The sequence below is a fragment of the Struthio camelus genome, chromosome 4 (assembly GCF_040807025.1).
Source record: "Struthio camelus isolate bStrCam1 chromosome 4, bStrCam1.hap1, whole genome shotgun sequence".
Classification (NCBI taxonomy): Eukaryota; Metazoa; Chordata; class Aves; order Struthioniformes; family Struthionidae; genus Struthio; species Struthio camelus.
This window is the reverse complement of record NC_090945.1, coordinates 68,643,246-68,667,010: the sequence shown is the minus strand read 5'-3', so window position 1 is coordinate 68,667,010 and position 23,765 is coordinate 68,643,246. Positions and strand designations below refer to the sequence as shown.

At 35.9% G+C, this 23,765-nt stretch overlaps 1 protein-coding gene across 6 annotated transcripts; it reads left to right on the top strand.

Moving 5' to 3' along the window:
- The first annotated feature begins 6,122 nt into the window (after positions 1–6,122).
- On the top strand, positions 6,123–23,680 carry PACRGL (parkin coregulated like). Of its 6 annotated transcripts, XR_011141086.1 has the most exons (10): positions 6,148–6,331; positions 9,697–9,850; positions 12,403–12,470; positions 13,520–13,610; positions 17,278–17,412; positions 19,135–19,242; positions 19,325–19,380; positions 20,240–20,320; positions 21,519–21,644; positions 22,025–23,680. XR_011141086.1 is itself a non-coding variant. In XM_009673312.2 (9 exons), the coding sequence occupies exons 2-8, from the start codon at positions 9,710–9,712 to the stop codon at positions 21,573–21,575; spliced, it is 681 nt and encodes a 226-aa protein (XP_009671607.2). In that variant the 5' UTR covers positions 6,149–6,331; positions 9,697–9,709; the 3' UTR covers positions 21,576–21,606; positions 22,025–23,680. The 6 variants fall into 6 exon arrangements, 2 of the variants coding, with proteins under 2 accessions (XP_009671606.2, XP_009671607.2); XR_693828.2 differs by having other exon boundaries at positions 21,519–23,680; XM_009673312.2 differs by lacking the exon at positions 19,325–19,380 and having other exon boundaries at positions 6,149–6,331; positions 21,519–21,606.
- The last annotated feature ends 85 nt before the right edge of the window (positions 23,681–23,765 follow it).

Sequence of the window (23,765 nt, the reverse complement as noted above, 5' to 3'; positions counted from 1 at the left end):
ACTCCTGAAACTTAACTTAGGAATGAGGAAATCAAGTACCATAAAACTGAGATTTAGGTCCAGTTACTCAAAAAATATAGTTGCCTAACTCTTGTCCAGCTGTGCTAAAGGGAGTGGATCTCTCTCCATAAATAAGTGAAGCACTCCTGCAGAAGGAGCTGTGATTGTGCCACCCTCTGAGAGACAGCAATGGAATGAATTCTCCTTATGGTGCAATTAGCATCATAAGAATGAATAAAGACTTTTATTATTGATGGTAATGATGCTGCAATATGAATATTTAGAAGAATCAGTAGAAAAAATATCCTGTTAGCTCTCATTTTATTTCTCAGTTCACTTTTGAGAAAGTATAGTTCTTTGATGGGTGGGTATAATCAATCTATTTTGGCTACTGATTGTACTAGTTAACCGTGGAGACAGGAACTTATAATTTATATCTGTGAAAATCTGGCTCCTAGTTCTTTTTTTAGGACTTGGGTCTGAGGGTCTACTGATGTATTAAAAGTAATGCGTATCTTCCAAAATACTTAGTCCTTGGTTAGTAATACCCAAAACAATGGTGTGCAAGTGAAAATGTCTAGAGGTACAAAACTAAGAAACCTCAAGTCCCATTTGATCTAGGCAACTGCTACCTTGTTTTTGTATGCCCGTGGGTGCAAGATGGATGCAAATGTTACCAAACCATTGCAGAGGCACTCTGAACACTTCAGTAAGTCATTAAAAAGCAAAATAATAATGAATTGGTATCTCTGTATCTATTTGGACACAACTTTCTCTGATTGACCTCTCATTCGTACCGATGAAAAGCCCAAATTCTGCTAAGTATTTCAGATTAACAGTATATCCCTGGGAACAATCAAAAAGCCTGGTATGGAATCTTAATGAATTTAACTTCAGCTGCTCATGCTGCTGCTTGACTTTGGTCAGCCCTGTACTGTAGGTTAAAAATAATGCTCAATGCACCATGTCTGCAGGCTAAAGCTAGAGACCTGTGTACTCTCTCTTAACTGTCTCATTCAACTCCTAAATTTGCATGTGCCGTATCTGTATGCACATTTGTTACTCTGCAACATCAAAAAGCTAAAGTATTCCTATGGGTCACTTTTCTTGGGAGTTTGCATTTGCGTTTAATGCAGGACTTTGATCTGCTAATCCAAAACCCTGATAGCAATTTAGCACTTAATAATACTCAGTCAAGTCATTTCTGGTATACTACAGAAAATTTTAAGCAATCCAGTAGTATCTATGGACTGTTATCTGCAATTGCTCAACTGAAATGGCACTGTTTCACACCAATTTGCATTGAAGATATAGGGGAATATTAACAACTCCATCAGCTTTTTGACAGACACTGAACCAATCATCTGATACAGCACTTGCAGATGAAAGTGCCTGGAGCATCTAAATCTTTGCAGAGGAACCTGAAAACTACAATTAGGTGTCTTCTGTGTGTTATGTACTTCACATTTATTGCCAAACCCTGTAAAATAACTCCCCTTTTATAAAGTACTATTTATAAAGTGTGTAGAGTAGTTAAACCAAGGTTACAGCTCTGGGGAATGATGTTTGAACACTATCTAAGGAAAACATTCTTAGAGACTTCAGGTTTAAATATGCACATTTCCAGAAGTCAGCAAGAATTTCTAACTTTTAAGAATTATTGGAGAAATAAAAACAATTAGGAAATAATGGTGAGTTGAGGAAACATATTTTGCTCTTTTATTATTTTTGCTCAGTTTTAAAAATTGTTGACCTCTTAACTGGGGTTAAAGTTGCGCTTGGCATAGAAACTTTTAAAATAATCTCCTAACTGAAATGTATCATACAGTATTAGATGAATATCAGAGAACCTAGTAAAATATACGATGTAACAATTTTTAAGACTAGATAATCCCTTCCTTGTATGAACTTATATCCTAATGTTAAGCAGCTGATTTTTATATTTGTGACAATGGAGTTGATACACTTTCATGACAACTTTGCAAGGCTGCACTTCACGCGTTATTTTAACATAAGATAATGTAATCTGTCGTTTGCAGCATGTGTAATGTCAATTTTAAAAATTAGGTAAAATCATGCCTTTTCTTTGCTATGGACATAAGATTTTATTGACAGTTTATTTCCACTGAAAAAAATACTCTTTATTGATGGTGCTGGACATTTTTCTTGTTTTAGCAATAAAAGTAAATGGGAAATATAAGTATCTACTCCTTATGCTTTGTGAAAAGCCAAGTTTAACAGCAAAACAAGTGACAGAATTGCAGTCCTGTGCATCATGCTCTAGGTGACACTGCTTGAGCAGGGGGGTTGGACTAGATCTCCAGAGGATCCTTCCAACTTCAACAATTCTGTGATTCTGTGCAGAGGGGGAAAAAAAAAAAAAAAAAAAAATATATATATATATATATATATATATATATATATATATATATATATATCATATCTACCATGCCTGTATATCATATGATGTTATTAAACTTTTAAAGTCAGTGGAAATCACATTGTGATTGAAAAGCCACAGTAGTAAGTATGGCTACTAAAAATATCTACTGGGAAAAAGGCATGAAATATTGGAACCAAAAAAACAACACTTTTAACGGGAAGAAATACCCAAGTTATCAAAGTAAAAAGTGACAGTAAAATTTTGAGTCAGATGTAATTTCAACAAAATTTAGCAAGTAAATCAGTTAGTATAAAGCACCTATTGTATAATAAAAGGCAGGTACAAATAGAAAGGGAAAGGTTCACAATGTAAACTAATGAAAGGATAAACATTAAAGTACCAGCTCCCTTCATCCTATATTTGAAAGTTTGTACGTGTGAATAAAAGTTTTGTCTATTGTTTCCCAGCTGATATTAGTCTAATGGCAACCCTCAGCAATACCATATGAATGAGCTTAACAAAGGTATAAATATGCTCACACAATAAAATCTTTAACGTGACTGTTTTTTGTGATGTTCATTCAATTAGCCATATTCCAATAAACTGCAGTTTTAATTTCACAAACCTCAGAATCCATTTCACTTCAGTGAATTCTCCTCCTCCTCAGTAATTAACTATTTAACTGTGACTAATGAAAATAGAAGTCAAATTGCATATTGGTTTTATCAGCAGTAGGACATAATTAATCATTGGTTATATTTAAATTGGTTGAATATTATTGTTATAATGAAAAAGCAAGTAATCAGTCCAGAGTTAGCTTCACTAAGTTAAAGTGGTGTTCACTTTCAGAAGCACTAATTTTTGCCTGCATTAGCAAAACTTCTCGATTTTTACATGCTCACCTGAACATAGGTGACTGCATTTTTTTAGTGCAAAAAAATCCTTGAAAATTATTCATATTTTCATCTTTTATGGAATTCCAATCACTTAAAAGGTTTATGTCAGTTAAATGAAACAAATTAATAAAAAATATAATGGAAGAATACTAACTGCAGCTAGTGCTATAAATATACGGCAGTAATAGTAGCTCATGACACCACACTTAAGACTATACAAAGTGATATCACTAACATGGAGAAAAACACTAATATTTGTAATGTTCTGTTGATGTATACACAGTATCTGACAGTATTTTTCCTTCTAAAATATCCATCCACCAAACATATTTAAAATGCCACAGGCTAGTTTTTATTACAACTATCAAAAACAATGAGATACAGTGTGAACAGTACATTCTTTTAAAGGAATAAATTTTATTCAAGCATTCTGACCTATATTCCCTGTGTCAACTTTCAGCAAGATCTTACAATATCCAGGGCCAGGTATAACAATGAGGAAGCCAGTCAAGGAGGGTAAGAGCTGAAAATTCATAGACAAAGCTAACTGTAACAGCAACCATTTAAGATATATATGAATCAAAAGCGATTGAGACTGTGTTAGGACTCTTCTTTTCCCAACTCTTCAAATAGCATGCAAATTAAGCAAAAAAAAAACCAGTTTAAGTTTCATCCTACCAAATTCTAGGAAATCAGGATTATTTCAGTCTGTATTCCTTCAGTAGTGGAGGGAGAGTTAGGCCCCTTCACAAGAGGGTCCAGCCCTCCTAAGACTGATAAGGGGCTGACACCCAGGTGCTTGACCCGCACGGACTTGCAGCCGGCACGTATCACCTCATACGGTGACAACTGTACTCTAGCATGAGGAGAGTACTTCCCTGAGTGCCAGATGCGATGATTTGTCCCACTTCAAGAAATGAAGAGTCCATGATGTGACAGGGACCCCCTTTCTTTGGGGGTTGGGGGGGGAATACATTTTTCAGTAAACTGAAACTCTGAATTAAGCCCTGCTCTTGCAGAGATTGGAGTTTTACTTGTCCTTTTATAACCCAGGCGTTTCTATGCCTCCAGGAAGTCAGTGGGAGCTGCGGACTCCACAGAGGCGTTCAGTGGTATTTTGCTTCACGCAAGGCAGCAGTTCCGACCTCCTACTGACTCAGGAATCCTACTACTACTTTCTTCCACGCTTGACTGTAGCTGTAGTTTGTTCTATACTCACAGAGCAACTGTAGTGGATACATGTATAAAATCTTACCAAAACACTGAACCAAAAATAAACCTCACTCAGAAATGCAGTTCTGTTTTCTTGTTATGGAGATAAGCACTCTGATTTGTATTTTCTACTGGTGATTTTCACAGGCTTGCATGGTACACTTTTAAAATATCAGATTTTTCTGAGGTACTTACCAACCTATAAAATTTATTGATAGAACAGTATAAATCATTCTGTCATAAGATTGCCTTCACTAATGTGGAACAGTAAAATAATTTTGTGAAAATACTGTAATTTCTGTTGGTTCTAGTTAAAAGATTTTGAAATTGATCAGAAAATCTTCTTCCCTCCATTAAAATAGGGTTGCATTAAAATATGCAACCCTATTTTTTCCTCTGCCAATATACTCACTTACAACTTCCAGTTATTGGCAGATAGGAATTACTTGTGTTGGATAAAAGTAGTTATGAAAAGCCAGCACTGGCCAAAACCCAAGCCTGCTGGTAGTTTTCAAATAGTCAACAACTACTTTTGAATACTGTGCATTTTCCTGTTGGTGTGAAAAATCAACAGAGTAGCCTATCTTATCCATATGTAAAGTCCTATTCAGTTCGTCATTATTAATTACAGATGTGAAAAAGAACGTATCTGGTGGAAAGATTTTTATCTCATACAATTTAAGCAATAACACAGAAATTCTTACTTGGGGATTTATTGTTGAGTGCTTGAAAAAACAAACATCTCTTGAAGAAAGCAAAAACATTCTGATGATTAACGGAGCCTGCGAAAAAAAATGTATTAACTAAAAAAGTCATTACATCCAGACATGTTACAATTTGTTTGAAAACAAACAGGCAGAAAAGTTCTGTCCTTACTGAAACATTTGAAATGCAAATAAATGACTGCAAATGGAACGTGAATCCACACCTGCAAGCCAAGCTTTTATCTTACAAAAATAAAAGCAACATGGAAACTGAAATCTTGTTCTGCTTGTGCAAATATGAAGAAACTGGATAAAAATGAGTGCTAGACTTTGTACTAAAAATAACCATTCTCCTTCTCATCACAGATATATAAGGTAGGTTGAACAAGCGGCCTTTTGCTCTTTTCTCTCCTCTTTCTTCCTGCGTGGGTCTCGAAGGCCAAGTATTTCGGCTTTGCCTTGCTCAGGACGCGCCGTAGCGGCGGTTTCCGAGCCGACAGCCCAATCAAGGCCTCCAGCGTGATCTCGGAGGAGCCTCCGGCTTCTGGACAAACCAGTGCCAAGACTGGCAGAAGCAACTGCCATTTCGACTGCGTTTCGCATGCCCCCCCGACTGACGGGGACGGGCGGCCTCGGCCCGAAGGCACCTTCAGCGGCCCCAATGGCAGGCGCGCATGCGCCCTCGCTGCCAGCCCTCCCTCCCTCCCGGGCACGGCCCCGAGCGGCAGATTGGCCTCTCGGCGGCCCGTAGCTTCCCTGGCAACCGGCCGGAAGCGTGGCGGGGCGCGGAGGTTGCCGCGCAGCGCCGCGGCCGCCAGGTGAGGGCCGGCGAGGGCGCCGCTAACCGGCCCGCCGGCAGCGCCTCTGCCTAGTGGGACCGATCCCCGCGGCGGCGGCGGCGGCGGCGGCGGCGGCGCAGCCCCGCGCACAGGCCCGCCGGCAGCCCCCGGCAGCCCCCGGCTCCTTCGCCCGCGGGCCCTGCGCGCCCGCTCTTCCCGCCCCCGGGCGCGGCCCTCGGGGCCCGGAGCAGGGGCACCGCTGCGGCCCCCGGCCCTGCCCCGCTGCCCCTGCGGGTAACGGTGCTGGGAGCCCTTCTCTGCCCCAGCTGCCCTCCGGGAGGGCTGTCACGCACCCGGGTAAGTGAGCAAGTCCGGTTTTCAAGCCTTCCCTCCTTTCATTCCGTCTTTCTTAGGTGATTTTCAGAAATCAAACTCCAGGCCTCACTTTTTCTCCTTTGAGAGGCATCTTTTAAATGTGCTTTTTATGTCTCTGTTTAAGGATTCCTGTCCTTTGCTTGTCATCTGGTAGTAGTATGGTTCACTTCTGTGTCCAACCTGGTGTGGCACTTGTTTGGTTTATAGCTGTGCTCTTGCTGTCTGATCTCCCTAAGTGCATGTGATTCTGTCACTTCCTGACCACACAAGAACTTTCATCTTGCTCAGAAGACCGAGGCCTCCTTGTGAAAAGCTCTTTTGCTCCTTTGCACCCCCTTCTCTAACAGTGCATATACGCTTTATCTCAGTTGTGGTTTTTTTTTTTTTTTTTTAAACACAGTTATCACTGTTCTTGACTCCCATCTTCACCTTTACCCCCCAGGGTAAAGGCTGACATTATTCCTGTCTGTTGCCACACCTTTTATTTTTTACCTGCTCTGATGGTTGTTATTTAACTCCTTACTCCTTGACATATATCTTCATTGCTTCTTGGAAGAGGACAAGTTTTATTATAAGCAACTGTGCTGTTACTGTATATCTTTCCTTCTAAATGTTATTTGCAGAATATCTGTAAGCACAAGGTCAAATGCAAAAAAAGTTAATTATATTAATTACTTGATCTATTTATATAATTGAAATAGACTATGACCACTGTACTTTCAGAGTGCTTGCCACATAAGAAGACCATTTATCTCTCAGCAAAGCTCTTCTGAAAACTTTTCTGAGGAAAAGTATTAATATTATTTTTAAGCAAAGTGACTGTTAGCGTTATAATCAAGTTTTTGTTTCAAATGTTTACACTGATAGCATTATTTTATGATATATAATGGTAATGTCAAGAACTTAACTTGCTATTTTATACTTTTATATTATAAAAGCATCTTAATTCCTATTTTGCTGATAGTTAGAAATGTGCTTTTAATAGAGTTTTTTGATAATAAGCTGGCACTTACAAAATCAGTGCATTTTCTTCCCGAGTTACTAATTATGCCTTAGAGCTTCAGAATTATTTCTGGTCTTAATGATTTTCATTTTGCAAAAATAATAGTTCCAATAAGTGCCATGTATGTTTTTCATGAGTTCTGAAAAGGCTTAACTGCCTAATTGTGGTATGTTGATTCTTCTTTTAAGAAAAATCATCACTGGAGACAGCTGATATTCTCAGAATGATATGAAAGACAATCCAAGATGTACACTGGATGAAACATTTCAAATCACTAGTTCTGATTAGATTGACCGTCAAGAAATATCAATTTAAACTTTCTGTTTTACTTTTGCTTTGTATTTGTGTTTCAGCTATTCTCCCACATTTGGTTGTCTCTTGCAGGTCATCATTATAATATGTTGCTTTGTGGTGTTTGTTAAGCCAAATACTGCATTTACTTCTTTCTGCTAGCCATAAGGACATGTTCCAGCACATGTATAGATGCACTACTTCCCACTTCTGAGTGGAAGCAGAGATATTCCTAAAGATTTACTGATTTAGCTGAAGACAGAAGACTTCCTAACTGGAAGTTCTCTCTGGAGGAGAGTATTAAAAGAGACCACCCAAGTAGCAGGGACTGCTTTTATAAGACTCTGGCAGAGAGTGGTTAGAGAGGTTTTAGAGATAAGGGAAGTGAAGCAGTGTAACAAAGAATTTCTGCCTCTCTAGTTCATCCTGATCTCACTATTTGGAATTTGTCTATGTCATTGGTAAATAGGTGTCATTGACCTACCAAAGATGATGTGATTGGATAGCAAGAGCCGTGGTCATCCTTATGGCAATATGTTTGCTTATTTGTATTATTTATTCTTATTGTTTTTATTTCTATATGATGTCATTTCTTGTTTACTAACAGAATGACACTTCTTATTTACCATTTTTTTCCATCCAAAGTGTACCTCAGAATAAATTAAGATGAAAATTAATAATAATGGACAAAACTAGCATTTTCATACTTCATCTTTTTATTAACATCATGTAATGTGGAATCATTTGGGGTTTAAAAAAATCTTTATATATTAGATCAAGTCCTCAGCTGATATTGTTGTGGTGGCTATGTTCTTCAGAATGTTGGAAGCATTATTTAATATCTTCTGCATGCTTTTAATTTTTTGGGAAAGGAGTTGTGCTTAAAAGGAAAAAGCAAGACATCTTACTTTCTCAACTTTAAAACTACTAATAATGTGAACTAAGTTTAGCTGAGTAGGAGAGCTAGCTGAATCAAATGAAGAAAAAAAAATTCTGTGCCAGTAAAAGCAACACCACCACCAAATCCCATAAAAACAGAAAGCAGCCTCCCCCCAGCTTCGTCCCACCCCCATGTAGCATTTCAGAAGCTGGTTCTGAATACATAAGGCATAACTCCTACCTGATAAGTGCTTTGACTTTCTTTAGAACTTAGGACACCTGATAAGGATTGAGATAAAAGATGCAGTTTTCTCTCATTTCATTTAGAAACCAAAAAACTAACGTTGATCTGTTTCAGTATGTTAGATAACATTTGAAAGTCTGTCTTTTCCCAGGAAAAAGTCATATTCTGCATCATAATGTTATGCTTGGTATGTTAACTAGAAAAGCTATTGTAACAATTTCAACCCAACAATTTGAATTACATATATTGTAGTATAGTTCATGCATTAACAAATAGAATAGCTATATATCTTCATTTTTAAAAAATGTATGCAGAAAGTTATTTTTTTCAAACTGACAAAATACTTTCATTTTATTTCTGGAATTGGAATTCATTTTCTGTGTTCTTTGTTTGCTCCTTTACGTTTCTGTTCTTTTTTTCTTACTGATTCTGCTTTGGTTTTCGTGTCCTGAGTCCCTCTGCTTACTTTTGTATTCATTCCTTCATCCTGGCCATTCACCAAATTGTTGTGTCTTCTGCTTTAGCTGAACCCGACAACTGCCCAGAAATTTTTTTTTTCACTCTGGGCTGCTCCGCTGGACTGAGTACTGGTGCTGCTCTGATTCCTGTAGGCAACCCTAAAGGTGAACTGTAGCCAATTTCACTTTTGCTGCAGGTGTCTCACAGCACAGAAATAAAGGAAAGCAGCACGGGATTATGAGATGTTGTGATGTGCATTTGAAAGATGGAGTGACTGGCTCCTCTGTTAAAACTGTGCTATACTCTGCTTAAGAAATATGTGGATAAGCAGTTCTTTTATAATACATTTATTCAAATTTTCTTCATTGTTTGTTCATGTGAATCTTTGGACTTGGGAATTCTAACCTGTAATGTAGTATCATGTAGGAATGAGAATTAATTTATGTTTTTCATCTTTTCTGTTCTGGAAAGTAATGTTACAAGAATGTCATCAAACATCCGAATAAAACCAAAGACTGCAATACAGAAGAGCAAGACATCTTCTCCTTTGCCTTGTTCCCCAGAACCCACAATTAAACCACAGCCAAAGCCTAGTGACAAACTGAATCCCAAAACTATTGATCCGGTATGTATAGATTGTGGGGGTGGGGGGAGTTGATGGTTTAAAAAAAAAAAAAAAAAGTGTTTTGGGGAAACATGCTCTGCATTTCTGTTCTTAAGCTCTTCCTTGGAAACTGTTGAGATAGATTATTTACTAGACAGACCTATGGTCTGGCCTAGCATGCTATTCTTAGTCAAATTCCTCCTATACTGCTTGACATTAAACAAACACCAGACCTCTAAGGAAGCTGTGTAAATAAAAAAGTGTTTTCTTGGATTTTTTTTTTTTTTAAGAGTGGCCAACATGTTAGACTTACTACAATTACAGTGTTTGTTACATGAAGTATTTAATGCAACATATCTCAACAGTGCTTTCCTGATTAATGTTTATTACTTTGCAGTTCTCTCAAAATAAATATCATGCCTGTGTGGAACATCTGTATTGAAATGCTGGGAGGGGGGCCTGTAGCAGCTTTAACTTGCAGAAACACTATTTTCTTTGTTTTCTGATGCATCTAGTACAGTTAGCAGATGACTGATATATATTTTTTTTAATTACAACTATCATTTATTCATGTCCTGAACATTTAACTTAAATTTTTCATTTCTTTACAAAAATTACATGCAGTGACAATTAACTTAAAATTTTGAAGTGTCATCTTTTGGCCAATAACATTGGGCAAAAATGCATCTTGATCAGGAATGAGATAGAAGGTTAAAAGGTGTGCATGTTATTTTTCATAATGCATCTTTTTCCTTTCTTGGAATTCTCTTGTAGGAAGCAGTGTCCTTACTTTAGAAATAAATGCAGAAGGTGCTTCCTCTGGATGCTGATCCAATTCTCTAAATTTAAACTAAACTTTTGTTCCCATACGTTCTCTCATATGGAAGCACAATTACTTGAGGCATAAAATGGTTATTACTTTCTTTTAAAAAGAGTTCTTGATACAACCATGGCTTGGGTGGCAGTTCTTTATTTTCTGTGTTCCCCATCCAAAAAAATCTAGGACTAAGAGATAAAAGGGATTATTGAATAATTATAAACTTTTGTGCTTGTCTCTGTAGGGTAGCTAACCTCAGTTATGGCTTTGATAATCTGTGCTGTGTTATGCAATGAAACTAAGACTTAGGTAGTATCTTGACGATCATGTAGACCTCATAAAATCTAGTGAATTAGTTGAAAGTGAGAATTATATGTGTGTCAGAAGTTTCTTACTGCATTCCTCAGTCAAGAGAAGGCAGTTCATGCCTTGCTTCTAAGCAGAAGTTCTTGGAAAAGAATCCCACAAGAATCAGACATTATATTTGTCAGAATTTTGTAAATTCCTGCAGAAGGCTTGTATCGTAAAGGAAGTGGCCCATTTGGTGTGGGTGGCCTCTCACTCATAAGAAAGAAGCTAAGCATTTGGGGAGAGTCAAGGAAGAGATTCACCTTAACTCCCAAGAAGTGTGAGCATGTAACTCTTTGGGAAGTATTTGGGATGTTGGGAGAAGACTAATGAAAGGAGCTTTTAATTTCACGGAAGTCCTGTGCCTGGAGAGGAAGCATTGAATGGGTGAGTTGCAGCTCTCCGCTGGGCCATGTCAGCCAAACAGTTAGGAATATCACAAGCTTTTTGGAAAACAATCAGAGTGCAAGAGTACTCAGAAGAGGTACTAATTGCCATAAGCAGAGGCTGAATGGCTGAATGCTTTCTACCTATGTGCGAGGATTTTCTTTTTTTTCATGCAACCTTTTTATAAGTGCTACAATGGCTCAGTTAAGCCAAGATAAAGTCAAATCATGCACGCAAAATTTTAACAGAACGTTAATATATGTTCAGACACTCAAAAGATAGGAATTTAGATATCATGGTATTCCCTTGAATATATGCTTTGTGATAAAATCTTTAATTTGGAAAATAGTACTTAATGATCATGCTAATAAAAACTTTCATAGTTCATATGCATAAGAAGGATATATATGATAAAAAATAAATTTGTGTAGATGTTCTCTCACATGAAACTCCTTGTCTCATTTTCCAGTGAGTCCTCTCTAGATTCTCATTCAATATCAGTTTCCTCACTAATTTCCTCATACCATCTTCCCAGCATCTGTAGTTTCTCCCACATCTTCCACCTTATATTTTTATCTATACTCAGGTCAGGCTGGAATTGGAGTAAATCTGCCTTCTGCATGTTACCTGTATAGTAGCACCAAACATATCAAAAGAGTAAGAGCTTCTTAATCTGTTAAGGAGAGAACTCATAAAACTTCAGTATTAACATTTGCATAAAAAATAGAAAAATAAGAGGAGCGTTCCATCAGGAGAGCACTAACTATTTATTATTTGTTAATTTTTAAACCTTCCTATCCAGACAGTTTTGGAAGGCAGTTAGTTCATCAGTCTTTGATAAATGTGTTAAATGTATTTTTTTTTCCCATCCCACATATGCAGTTCTTTTTTGATTTTTTTTTTTAATCATATAAATAAGTTGCATTCTTACTAAATTGCAATTCTCACATATATTCAAAATAGTTATCAAATATTACCATTATGAAAGATACATCTCTTCATCTTTCTTTTGTCCTCACAGTTTGGTGATCATTCTAGAGCACCTTCTGCATTTGCTGCTATTTATGCTAAAGGTGGTGTTCCGTGCAGGTAATGTGATTTTTTTTTTTCTCTCTATTTTTTTGTTTTACTTAGTGAATTATGGTTAGGTAGAATTAAGTAGACTGAAATAAGTCTGTTCAAAACTGCTTGATCTTTATACATAGGCTATTTGATTACATTCGTTTCTGAAAGTATTTCGATATTTTAATTCCTTTTAAAGAAGGGAGTAATTTCCCATGTGTTTGAAATTGGCTTCTTTTGGTCTTTTTTTTAATGCTGTGTTGATAGTGAAGCTGCATGTTTTCAAGAGGAGCGAGGTATTTGCAGATTTGATTTGGCAAGCCTTTTCTGTGACAGAAATCGATTTCTTCATATAATGGTGTTTTCTTCCCCCTACTGGCAGAGAAAATAAAATTAGTGCCATTTTAGCAAGTAAACATCTTGCCGTCTTTTCGTCTGCAATAAGTAGTATAAGAACATTTCTGTAATTGTCAGCAATATGAGATATTAAAGCTACTTATAAGTAGTAGTCTGTGGGTTTTTTAATTACTTTGTTTATTATATGTAGTAGGCATTTTTCTCTAGTGTTCTGTCAAGTGGATGCAGAACTACTTAATGCTTTTTAAAGTAATCATTAATACATGTATATACACATTTAATAATCAATATGTTGTCCCTTTCTGTATCTTAGTAATGAACGACGAATTCCAATATGATTTTTTTTTTCTTTTGGTTTCAACTGATTTACCTTACCAGCTGTTATTTGGGAAGTGTTTATTGACGTTTATCAGCATGAGTAACTTTGCACAAGGAACATCTTTTCTGTCAGTATGAGAGGCATGCTATAATTTTTGTAATTTTTTATTTTCTGATTTCTATGTGATTGAGAGTAGAGCTTGAACTGCCATGTTTGGGAACTGTAATAGTTTCATTCTCATACACCATTAAACATTTCAGTAGGGCAATATATATTGAAATTATGTATATAACAATAGTTATTTTGCCAACCAATTGGGAATATTTCAGTATGAATAATGTTAGCAATAAATTGTATCTTATTATATTTTAATCTGTTAAAACTAAATTCTGTGTAATAGGTTAATGCATGGCGCGGTAAAGCACAGACTACAATGGGAATGCCTTCCTCAAACTGTTCCTTTTGATCCTCTTCTTATAACTTTGGCAGAGGTAAATTCACTTTTATTTAAAGTTAAACATACATTATTATTTTCTATGTAGTGCTGAAAAGTTATTTGTACATATTCAATTAGCTGCATTTCTGTATGTCAACTACTGTGTTGTTTAATTGCTACTACAATTGCACTGCTGTGGTTGGTGATTTATTCTTCTTTATCCTTCTTTAGAGAGAAAATGTCTTTGAGCTGTGTGTTCTTAAAAGCTAAGCAGTGTAAGTCTGCTTCTTCAGGATTCTACTAAAACAATTGCAGCGGCAGCTAAGGAGCAGCTGTTTCTGGAGATCCAGTTTAAAAACTTACCTAAATTAAATAATATATAAGGAACTAGAAGCAAACCCCAAAACTCTGACAAAGCATTTTACCTGGGCTGTAGGAACCCTGTGGTCTAATAAGTTTAGAAAAGAGTAGGGAATTTGCTTTTCTAAACATCTGCAAATAAATTGTTTATTCTTCCATTTCTGTTTACAAAACATATCCTCTCACATATGTTACAGTGTAGATCTACATCCAAAAAAAAATCACCTCTAGTAATTGTGGACAGCCTTTTGTAGATAAAAGTAGTCATCACATCTGCACAGGGATATGTTAACTAACTGGATTTATCTGGGACTGGCAAGGTCTATGTATGTTCAGAGGGCACGAATAAGAAATATTGATTCTCTGTCCGATAATTGCTAAACGAATTGGAGTTTACACTTCAGTAGTCAGTTCAGTTGAATTCTACTGTCCAATTTCAACTGCTGTTAGCTTTTGTACGCCTTTTCAATGACCTGTATACATCAAACGGACTGTTAACTGTCCTGGATTGTTTATACTTCTTTTGAAGTCCTTATCATACCCCACTGTGAACGGAAGTGCCAGTCTCCAAGCTAGCATCAATTGCAATCTACTGCAGTACCGTACAGAGTAATTCAAAATCAGTGTAGCTGTGTTAAATTTTTCTCTTACCTGTTTTCTGGTCATGGAACAGGCTGGTAAGTGGCACCTGGTGGCCCCCCGTTTTTTTTTTTTTTTCACTGTGGATGAATAATTCACTGTTTATCTAATATTAAATGCAAAGGGTGAAAAAGCTTTGTCCGAAAGAGATACAGATATATATCCAAAAACTTCTGCATAAAACTCTCCTTCAGACTCAGAATGTAAAGAACAAAAAGTTGTTCCCTTCTGCAATTTACATATGTTCCCCTCTACTTTGCTATGTCCTAGAGAGTTTTTTGTTGTTATTGTTAGTCACTGGAAGATGGTTCTTCCTCTTTTGGCTCTGTAGTGCCAACTCTAGCATAGATGTGTGTGGCTTCTGAAGAGAAATATCCTGTTACTTTTGAGGCTTGAGTAATGCGTTGAGGAGGTGGATGCTAATACACATTTCAGATCCACCGTTTTCAGAATGATAAAACTGAAGAGAAGGAATGCTTTGGTGTTAGCCTCTTGACATGCAGTCATACATAGCCCAAAACAATTTAAGATAAATGTAAATAAAGTTATATTTTGAAATACTGAAAATATATAACACTCTTCTGACTCTTTGTAAGAGACACCTCTGGAGAAATGGAGATTACGACTACTTACCCACTTGTGCTTGAATCATATCTAAAATATCTTTCTCTGCGTATTCAAACAACTTGATGTAGATGCTTTTCTGGCCTACGTAGTAAGATTATCTGTTCCTGAATACTTTACCTCTTAGGTTATGCTAACAAGAGAATCTTTGCCCAATAAAGGATGCTATTAATCGTAGCCACCCTCGCTTTGAGTCTTTTAAGAGTCCAATTTAGATTCAGATCTTTCCCTTTTCTCCCTGTTCTACGTATATTTAATATTCATTCATTCAAGCGGGAAAGGGAGGTTAGCTCTGTCTTCTTTAGCCACTCCAAATGTCATACCCTGTTCTGAACATTTTAACTCATTGAAGAGTAAAACGCTTTCTCCTGCCTGATTTGTGGTGTGAGTTTCAGCATGAAGAGTTTCTATTCACTGATTTATAGCTATGCATTGGCAAATGTACTTAGTACATACAATTAATCCTGTTTAGAACTGGTGTGTCCATTATTACTTGTGGCACAGACCAAAGAGTGCAGTGAGTGGGTTTGCAATTGTAGATCTATATAGGTACTTTTTGTATTGTACATATTGTAATCACTACGTCATTCAAACTTTAAGTTGAGGAGGAAATTTCAGCTAACAAATTATTTGATACTTAGTATAATGGCTTACTGGCAATTATGTATCAGCAGCAGTATGTGTGGTACTCTTTTCCTGTTCCTTGTTAAGCTGCAAATTGGCAGTTAGGATAAGGAAGAGAAAAGTAATTCTAAAATGCTAGTATGACTGGTATGTCTCACTCTGATAAGAGTAACAATAAAGATTTCTTCTGAAGGTTATCCATCTACTTCAGCCATCAGAATGTTGTTTTTAAGTAATCTTGATATAGATTGGTAACTTTTTTTGTGCAGTTTTTCTCCCTGAGGTACCGGGAAATAATTTTACTGAGCTATGTGCTGAAGTGAGTGGGTCTAGACAGGTACGCTGGTGAAAATTGCCTTTGATGTGCTTTAAGAAATAAAACTTTACATCTGCACAATATAAATAGTTCAAATTGCATTTTACACCAGGTTAAGCTAATTAACTCAGACTCACCTAATAGGGAAATACGCAGAAACATTTGTGGGGATCTTGCGTGAATGACAAATCTTGCATGATTGACGATGGCTCTTAACCTTGGCGTTTGTAGTTCTTCAGTTTGAGTATTCTGGGAGTGCCAGGTAGAGTTATATAACTTTTGACATACTAGCTGGATATAAGGATCTCGGACTTCAGATTGTTCAATGAAATAAGTCGATCCATTTGTGAATTTGGAGGTTCATTTATAAACAACCAATTTTGGGGGGATATAAAGCCCATCTATTGAAGTAAGAGTGCTCTGCTCCATAGATTGAACTAATTCAGTGGATATAGGATCTGGTAAACAAAAGAAAGAAAATAGATACTATACACATCCAGGCTTCCGCTTTCTCAGCGTCATCTATGACATTTATCACCAAATATGTTTCAGGAGTCTAGATAAGTGTTGAATCTAGAAGGGAAGGTGGAATATAGTGCATACTGTAAAGGGGTTTTTTACTTTTTTAATTAAACAAAGCTGTCAATATTTGAAGTTGCTAAGAGCTCCTGTTAAGGAAAGAAGAAAGATATGATTTGTAGATCTTTGAGTGGTGCTACTCGAATCTTCACTAGAAGTAGGTATTTGTACTATTTACAAGATTTTGCTGGACACACTAATTCACTTTCCTTTCCCCCCCCCCACCCTTTCTTCTTTCCCTAAGGGCAGGGAAATCATTTACAAGCCTCTTATTGTTCGTGGGCTTGAAAATGAGTTTGAGTAGGTGGATTAAAGATAATGAAGTTCAAATATTGATTGAATTGGCAGTATTCATAATGTGAGGTTTAATATTCCATATTCCAAAATAAAAATGAATGAGAACATTCAGTGAGCAGGGTTGTACTCAATGGATCCACATGGTGGAGTAAGTGTATTTAATGTTTTGAATTGATATAATAAAATCTAAACTTAACTTGCTGCTAGTGGGAGCTTTTTTAATGCTGTTTTGTTTAAAAAATAAGATTAACTATTAAGCAAACATATTTTACATTTGTAACAGGGCCTGAGAGAGACAAAACATCCCTACACGTTTGTTTCAAAGGAAGGTTTTAAAGAATTGCTTATGGTTGAAGATGCTACTGAAAAAGCAGTTCCCTTGTTGCCTCGTCTAGTTCCAGTGTTAAAGGCTGCATTGGTATGTCTTACTTTTCATGGAGATTTTTCATAGATTTGTTTATTCTTGTGCCAATGAAGACTATAGTGAAAATATCATTGTGATAAATTTGTAAGGTGGGATGGGGGGAGGGTGTATGTTTCTCTTCCTCATGTTATCCGTGCCTTGTTTCTATTAGAAAAAATGTATCTTTAACTGTCGGTTCAGATGGGAAATTCCTTGAATATCTGTATGACAGTAGGTTTGGGCAAATTCTGTAGAAATATGAAGGATCTGACTGGGGAATACAGGCAGAAGTAAGTGTAAGAATTGGTGGTGTTTATATATATATGTGTGTGTGTGTGTGTGTGTGTGTGTATATATATATCCATGTAATAAAACATAAAAAGAATGATATAAAGTCAAATGAAGAATTACCAGAATAAATATTCATCTGTTGCATGTAAAGAATTCAAAAATCCATAAAACAGAATATGCCAATGAGAAAAAGAAATAATGCAGCTAAAATGTTTAGGTCATATTCTTCATTTTTTTAAAAAAAATTGAGCTTTTGTACTCCTTCAGGAAAAAAAAGTGAGGTGAAAATATTGGCCTGGGAGGTAGTTTCTTTTGGATCTTTTTCATATGTTATTTTTCAGAGCTGTTTTTCTGGTTCAGCCGCTCTCATTAATCTAGCTGTGCTTCGATTCTGGTTTTAGAAAAAGAGATGAAACTTTGAAAATTTTTTGAGATCTCAAATCAGAAATGTAATAGATGCCCAGTTGTTTGTTTTCAGTGTCTTTGGTTTAGTTTGGAAGATAAAATTCTTGTGTTACACATCCATTTATTGTTATTGTTCATCTAATAGCTTTCTTGTTGCATTATTTTGGTATGACGTCTTCTTAAACTTTCTACTGCACATGCAGGTAATGGCTTCTATTAAAGAAAACACTTCAGGGTCCAAATAGCAAAGTGGAAAAATAACTGTCTAAACAAAGGTCTGTATTAGAACAAGAAGAAACTAAATGGTCATGAATCAATTTCTCTATTAAAGGAAGAATAATATAACTAAACCCTTAGAGAAGTCAGGTAGAGTAGAACCTTCCCATGGGAGCAACAGGGATAAAGCAGCACCACAGGGGTAGGTAGGCGATTCATAATTGATGGCAGGTGACAAAGCTGTAGTTGACAGGAACCTGAATTCAGTGGTGCAGGAATTCATTGCTTCCTGTGTTTCTCCAGCAAATACAATAATTGTTATGCTTATGAGTTACTCTCAGTTTATTAAAGTTGCAACTAAAATGTCTCCCAATTTCAACATATCCACATTTTAAAGGTTCTTTCTGTTATACTGTGGAGCACATTATGCAGGATACGTTCCAAATTGGAATGCTTCGTGTAGTAAAGGGTTTCTTTTGCCTGCTGAATTAGTTATTCTAGCAAACATAAATCATTAGTTTGTTCATCTCATAATAAATGGAAGAATTTCACTGATTACATTTTGTGAATGCTTTTCTTTTCTACTTTTTTAAAAAAGATACTTCTACATTTAAATGTTACATATACGTACTAATATTCAGTAGTACTTGTATTTCTAAACTGGTTGTAACTTTATAATTAGCAATTACACAGTACTTTTAATTTTTCAAAGTACTATAACAAACTGTGATGTAGAGATTACAGCTTTAAAGAAATTGTGCGTTTGTCTGAAGATTAAATTCCTATCTGAGAGTATTAATTTTATTTTTTTTCTCCCCTTTGAAGGCCCATTCAGATGATGAGGTATTCGAAAGAGGTTTGGATGCCTTAGTTCAGCTGAGTGCTGTCGTTGGCTCTTCTCTTAATGATCACCTTAAGCTTCTACTCACAAATGTAGGTTTCTAATGCTGTAACAACAGATCATCTGCATTTTTATGGTACTTTTGTTGAGGTGTTTACTGTAATATCTGCACAGATATGGTGGAGGACTCAGCAGTTCCATGAAAAGCATTACCTCATATATTCTTGTGTGTAAGTCCATCATTCTTTAATAATATCATGATTTATAAAGTTCTAAGAAGCTCCAAAAGCTGTTATTAAAATAAATAGGAGAATAATAGAAGTGCTGTCTCTACTCTTTGAGAAGATCCTTCTTTGAGCCTGAGGTGAGATAGACACTATGTTTGAAGGGATGTTTGCTGTAGAATGAAATTTGCATTTTAAAGCATATATATTTTCAAAACTCTGTGGAAGTTGCAGTACATTAACATGAGCAAGTATTCCCACTCCTTTCAGATTCTGCACAAGAAATGTTTTAATTAAATAAGCTTAGAGCAGGGCTACTGAAACTATTTCTATACTGAGTCCTTCTGTGGACGTTCTTCTACTGTCAGACTGGCTTTTCACAATTTAGTTTAGCCTGCTTCCAAAGTGCACTTTTACTGCAAAATAAAAGGATGTTTGAAACACCTAATGCAGAAGAGAGAATCTGCAAGAGTTACTTTAGAGTACTTCCACTACATAAAATGTTTTTGATGCTCATGAAAAATGTGTTAACTTTTAATGTGGACAGCATTCCAAGAATGACTTCGTTTTGAGGTTGATGCAACTTTAAAATTTGTTTGGTAAAAGTAAAAATCTTCAAATACGTATTTATATGGCTGCTAATTGTAAGAATTGGGAGCTTTCTTTGGATTTACATTTCTCATCAATTAACATTTTACTTTTTTTGCTGTGAATGAATTCCTTTACTTTGGCATCAGTTACTGTAATATTCTTTTTTGCTCTCATTTTCCTAAGGTAAGATGGAAGTATATTGGACATTTTGTATGTATTGTACTAGATTGTGCAGCTTTTTTTTTTTTTTTTTTTTTTTTTGCTTTTCAAATAGCTTTCAAGGAGATTAATGGACAAGAAATTTAAAGAAAAAATCACTGTTGCTTTACAAAAGTTGGAGCAATATGGTGGAAAGGTGAGTTGACCAGCTTTCAGATTAATACCCATATCCTGAAAAGTGCTTGTTTTTTACATACCATGATTATTCATATTGTATAAAACACAGGGTTTTGTACTGTAGCAGTTTGGGGTGATATGTTCCAGTCCATAATGAAATAGTTGTTTTTATCTGTTTGAGGTATTGAGTGGTGACAGAAATGAAATTAAATCTATTCTGTGTGGTCCATGTTCTACTAGTTTATTTTTATTGTCTCCCATTTTTAATCTCTCTTTCATTTATATTCTCCATTGTTTGAATCTCTGAAGAACAGGGATGAAAATGTAGGTCTAACACTTCTGAGCTGTGTGCCTTATCAGTAGGCACCTAAGTAGGCTGTCCTGAATTTTATTTTAGTTAGACATGATTTTTTTAAAATATTTTGAATCTAGTTACTCTTACAGGCTTTAGAATTGAGTACTTAAGGTGTGGGGGATGGAGCAGGAGGGTTCCCCTTCATTTTTGGGGGTGTTCATATTTATTTAAGGGCAAGAGCAACGTTGATATTACAGGTTTTTAAAACATCCTGACAGATAAAGAAGCATGTTTTTTTTTTTTTTATTATTATTTATCATCTTGTTCTGAGAATTTAGGCCAGTTAACAGAACTAATCCACTGAATCACTATCCCACATCTAATTCTTTAATCTCCTGATTTCTTGTAATCTGTCAGTTTTATGAGTGGGTGTTCCTGTGCGTTTTTTATAAATACTGGAAAAGGATAGGGCAGAAAATTGGAAACAATAGTCAGCAACATTATAATGTCCAACTAATGAGTTTATCAGATATCCATTTTAAATGAGTTATGTTTATGATTATTACATGTGTTAGAAGTCCCTTCCAGCACACTACTCCTATATTTAAAATCCTTCTTATCTCGTGTCTGTATTTATACCCAGTTTTAAATATGAGTTTACATAGCTTGGATATTTATTGTCCTCCATTAGTCATCTTTCCTCATCATGATACTTCATTTCTCAGTTCATTGTTTTCATCCCTTGACAGTACATTTCTCAGTGAATACTAACTTTTTAGTTATCTTTGCCATTATTAAATGAAGTAGTAGAAAACAAAGTGGAAGTTGTGAATTATGTAATTTATAGACACTATATGAACAGTCTTATATGTAGTGCTAGTGTTCCTTCTTTTGTTTACATCTGTTTTGTTTTCATCATGAGGCGACTGTGGCTATCATCAAATCGAAAATTCCGACCTATTGTTCTATCTCCTCTTGAACGAGAAATCTGTAGTGATTTGCACTGCGAGGTGAAGCTGCCTGTGAACATCAGTGACATGTATTTGGGGTATCGTATATTCGGTTACAATAACCACAGCTCTTCTATGGTATGATGGAGAGTGGGAAAAGTCACATCAGTTTGTGAAAAATGTAATTATGGAAGACCATTAAAATAATTATCTCTGTATTGGCTGGTATTTGTTTGTGCACGTCTGTGCTTACAATGACGTTGACTAATTGGCTATTTTTTCAGAAGTATAGATAATATTGATTTGTATTTTGTTGTAAGTTAAGTTTCCTTTAATAGTTTTGCAGTGCTGGAAATGTTTTATATGTTTGTGTGATGTAAAATAATTTGACTGTAATTACTTAAATAGTAGCAAACTTAGTGTTAAATTAAATGTGTATACTTGTATTTGAAACACCTAACTGTTATTTGTGCCACAGACACAGATGACCCCAGTTTGGATTCATCAGTAGACAAAGAACTATGAGAACTCAGCTTGACTTTTGCAGAGTCGGCTTTTACAGATGGGAAGCTCAAGGTACCAAGCAGGGAGCAAACGCTGCAGAATTGAGCCTGCTCAATACATTAGCAGTCTCAGCACACACAGAGCTGGGGAAGGCTCTGGAGAGCACAGTACAGAGGCATCAAGGCATCAAGTTGCTTCATGTAGCTGCAGCCTAGGTTTTGTTGGACTAATTCATTCCAGTCAGCTAAACAGAAGCGGAGGGAACTGTGCATTTTTTTAATTTTTTTAGTTTACACCATTCTCCCTTGTGTTCAGTTCTACAATACTGCAGATACACTGAGGACTAGCTTGTGAATTCAGCTTGGAAAAGCTAATAAACTTCGAAGTGTGGAAGCCATGGAGAAACCCGTGCTAAAGACAATAAAAGGACTGCAGAAGCCAACTTACTTACCTGCCTGTCAAGCCCTGTAGGATGCAGCATCTGTCTGTAGGCATACTGGAGCTTGATTGCAAAATGCTTCCCAATGCATCTTGTAATAAATACTAGGTAGGTTTAATGTTACTCTGAGTTACCCCATGAGAGAGAGCTGATTGAAGTAAGTAACAAAATTGGCCATAGCATCTTTTCCATGAGGCAAATTAAATTATAAAAATAAATTTACGTTGTTGAAAGTTTTTTTTTTTTTTTAAAGTGCTCAAAAGATGGTGTTACATCGTGAATTAAAGAATACCTTGGTCATGTGAAAGTGCATTTTTAGACTCTCTGGAAAATTACCACTGGGTGGTTCTATTAAATTTAATTGAACTGTACTAAGATTAGTTAAGATACATGTATCTTAAGTTTTTTAAAATAAATTTATTTTGTTAATAAAAATGTTAAATATGAAGAAATGCAACTATTTATTTTAACAGCACAAAAAGCAACTCTTCTTTTTTTCATGATTATTTTATTTTATTACAAAATGTGCACACTTAGTTTACACAAACACATTACAGCAAATTTCAGGTGTACATGTATTGTACTACTCTTATTCTACACTGGTGATTGCAGAGCAGCCTTCAACATGCCTCTTAACATCCCATCTCTACACCAGAATAGATACCTGATTTATTTTTGCAAAAGAATGTTTGTAGCATTCTTTCTACTTCTTTAATCCCCTTTCACATTTTCTGCAGGAATGTCACAATGAAGGTTGGCCTATCTCTGATAGCATTTCACATATTTTGAAGTATTGTCATATAAAATCTCTGGACACTATATCTTAAAAATTAAATGAGGAGGGGCAGAAACCGTGTTGTTACCTTTTAGGGTTTTTTTGTTGTTGTTGTTGTTGTTTTAAATCTTCCTAGGTTCAGAATTAAGGTAGTTCTAGTCTTAACAGTGTAATGGTCCTAAACAATGTAGATGTAATAGATGATATTATACAGCTGAAGTTTCCATTTCTTTTTGTGTTTTTTTTTTTTCCTAATAATTAAAGATGCTCTAAAAAGCTGAAACAGATGCTAGCCTGTCTAGCATCCCTTATTGGTGGTGTTACTATGGACTGATATTCACGTGAGTGCTGAAGTGGAATGGAAGCTTCAAAAGAACTTTTTGTCTTTTTCTTCATTAAAGGCAATTAGTCACATACTTATGAAAACAATTCTGGGATCTGGTCAAGTTTTCTTTTCTTCATGAGAAGGGTCAACTCAGAAGATCCTTAATTTTATGCAGA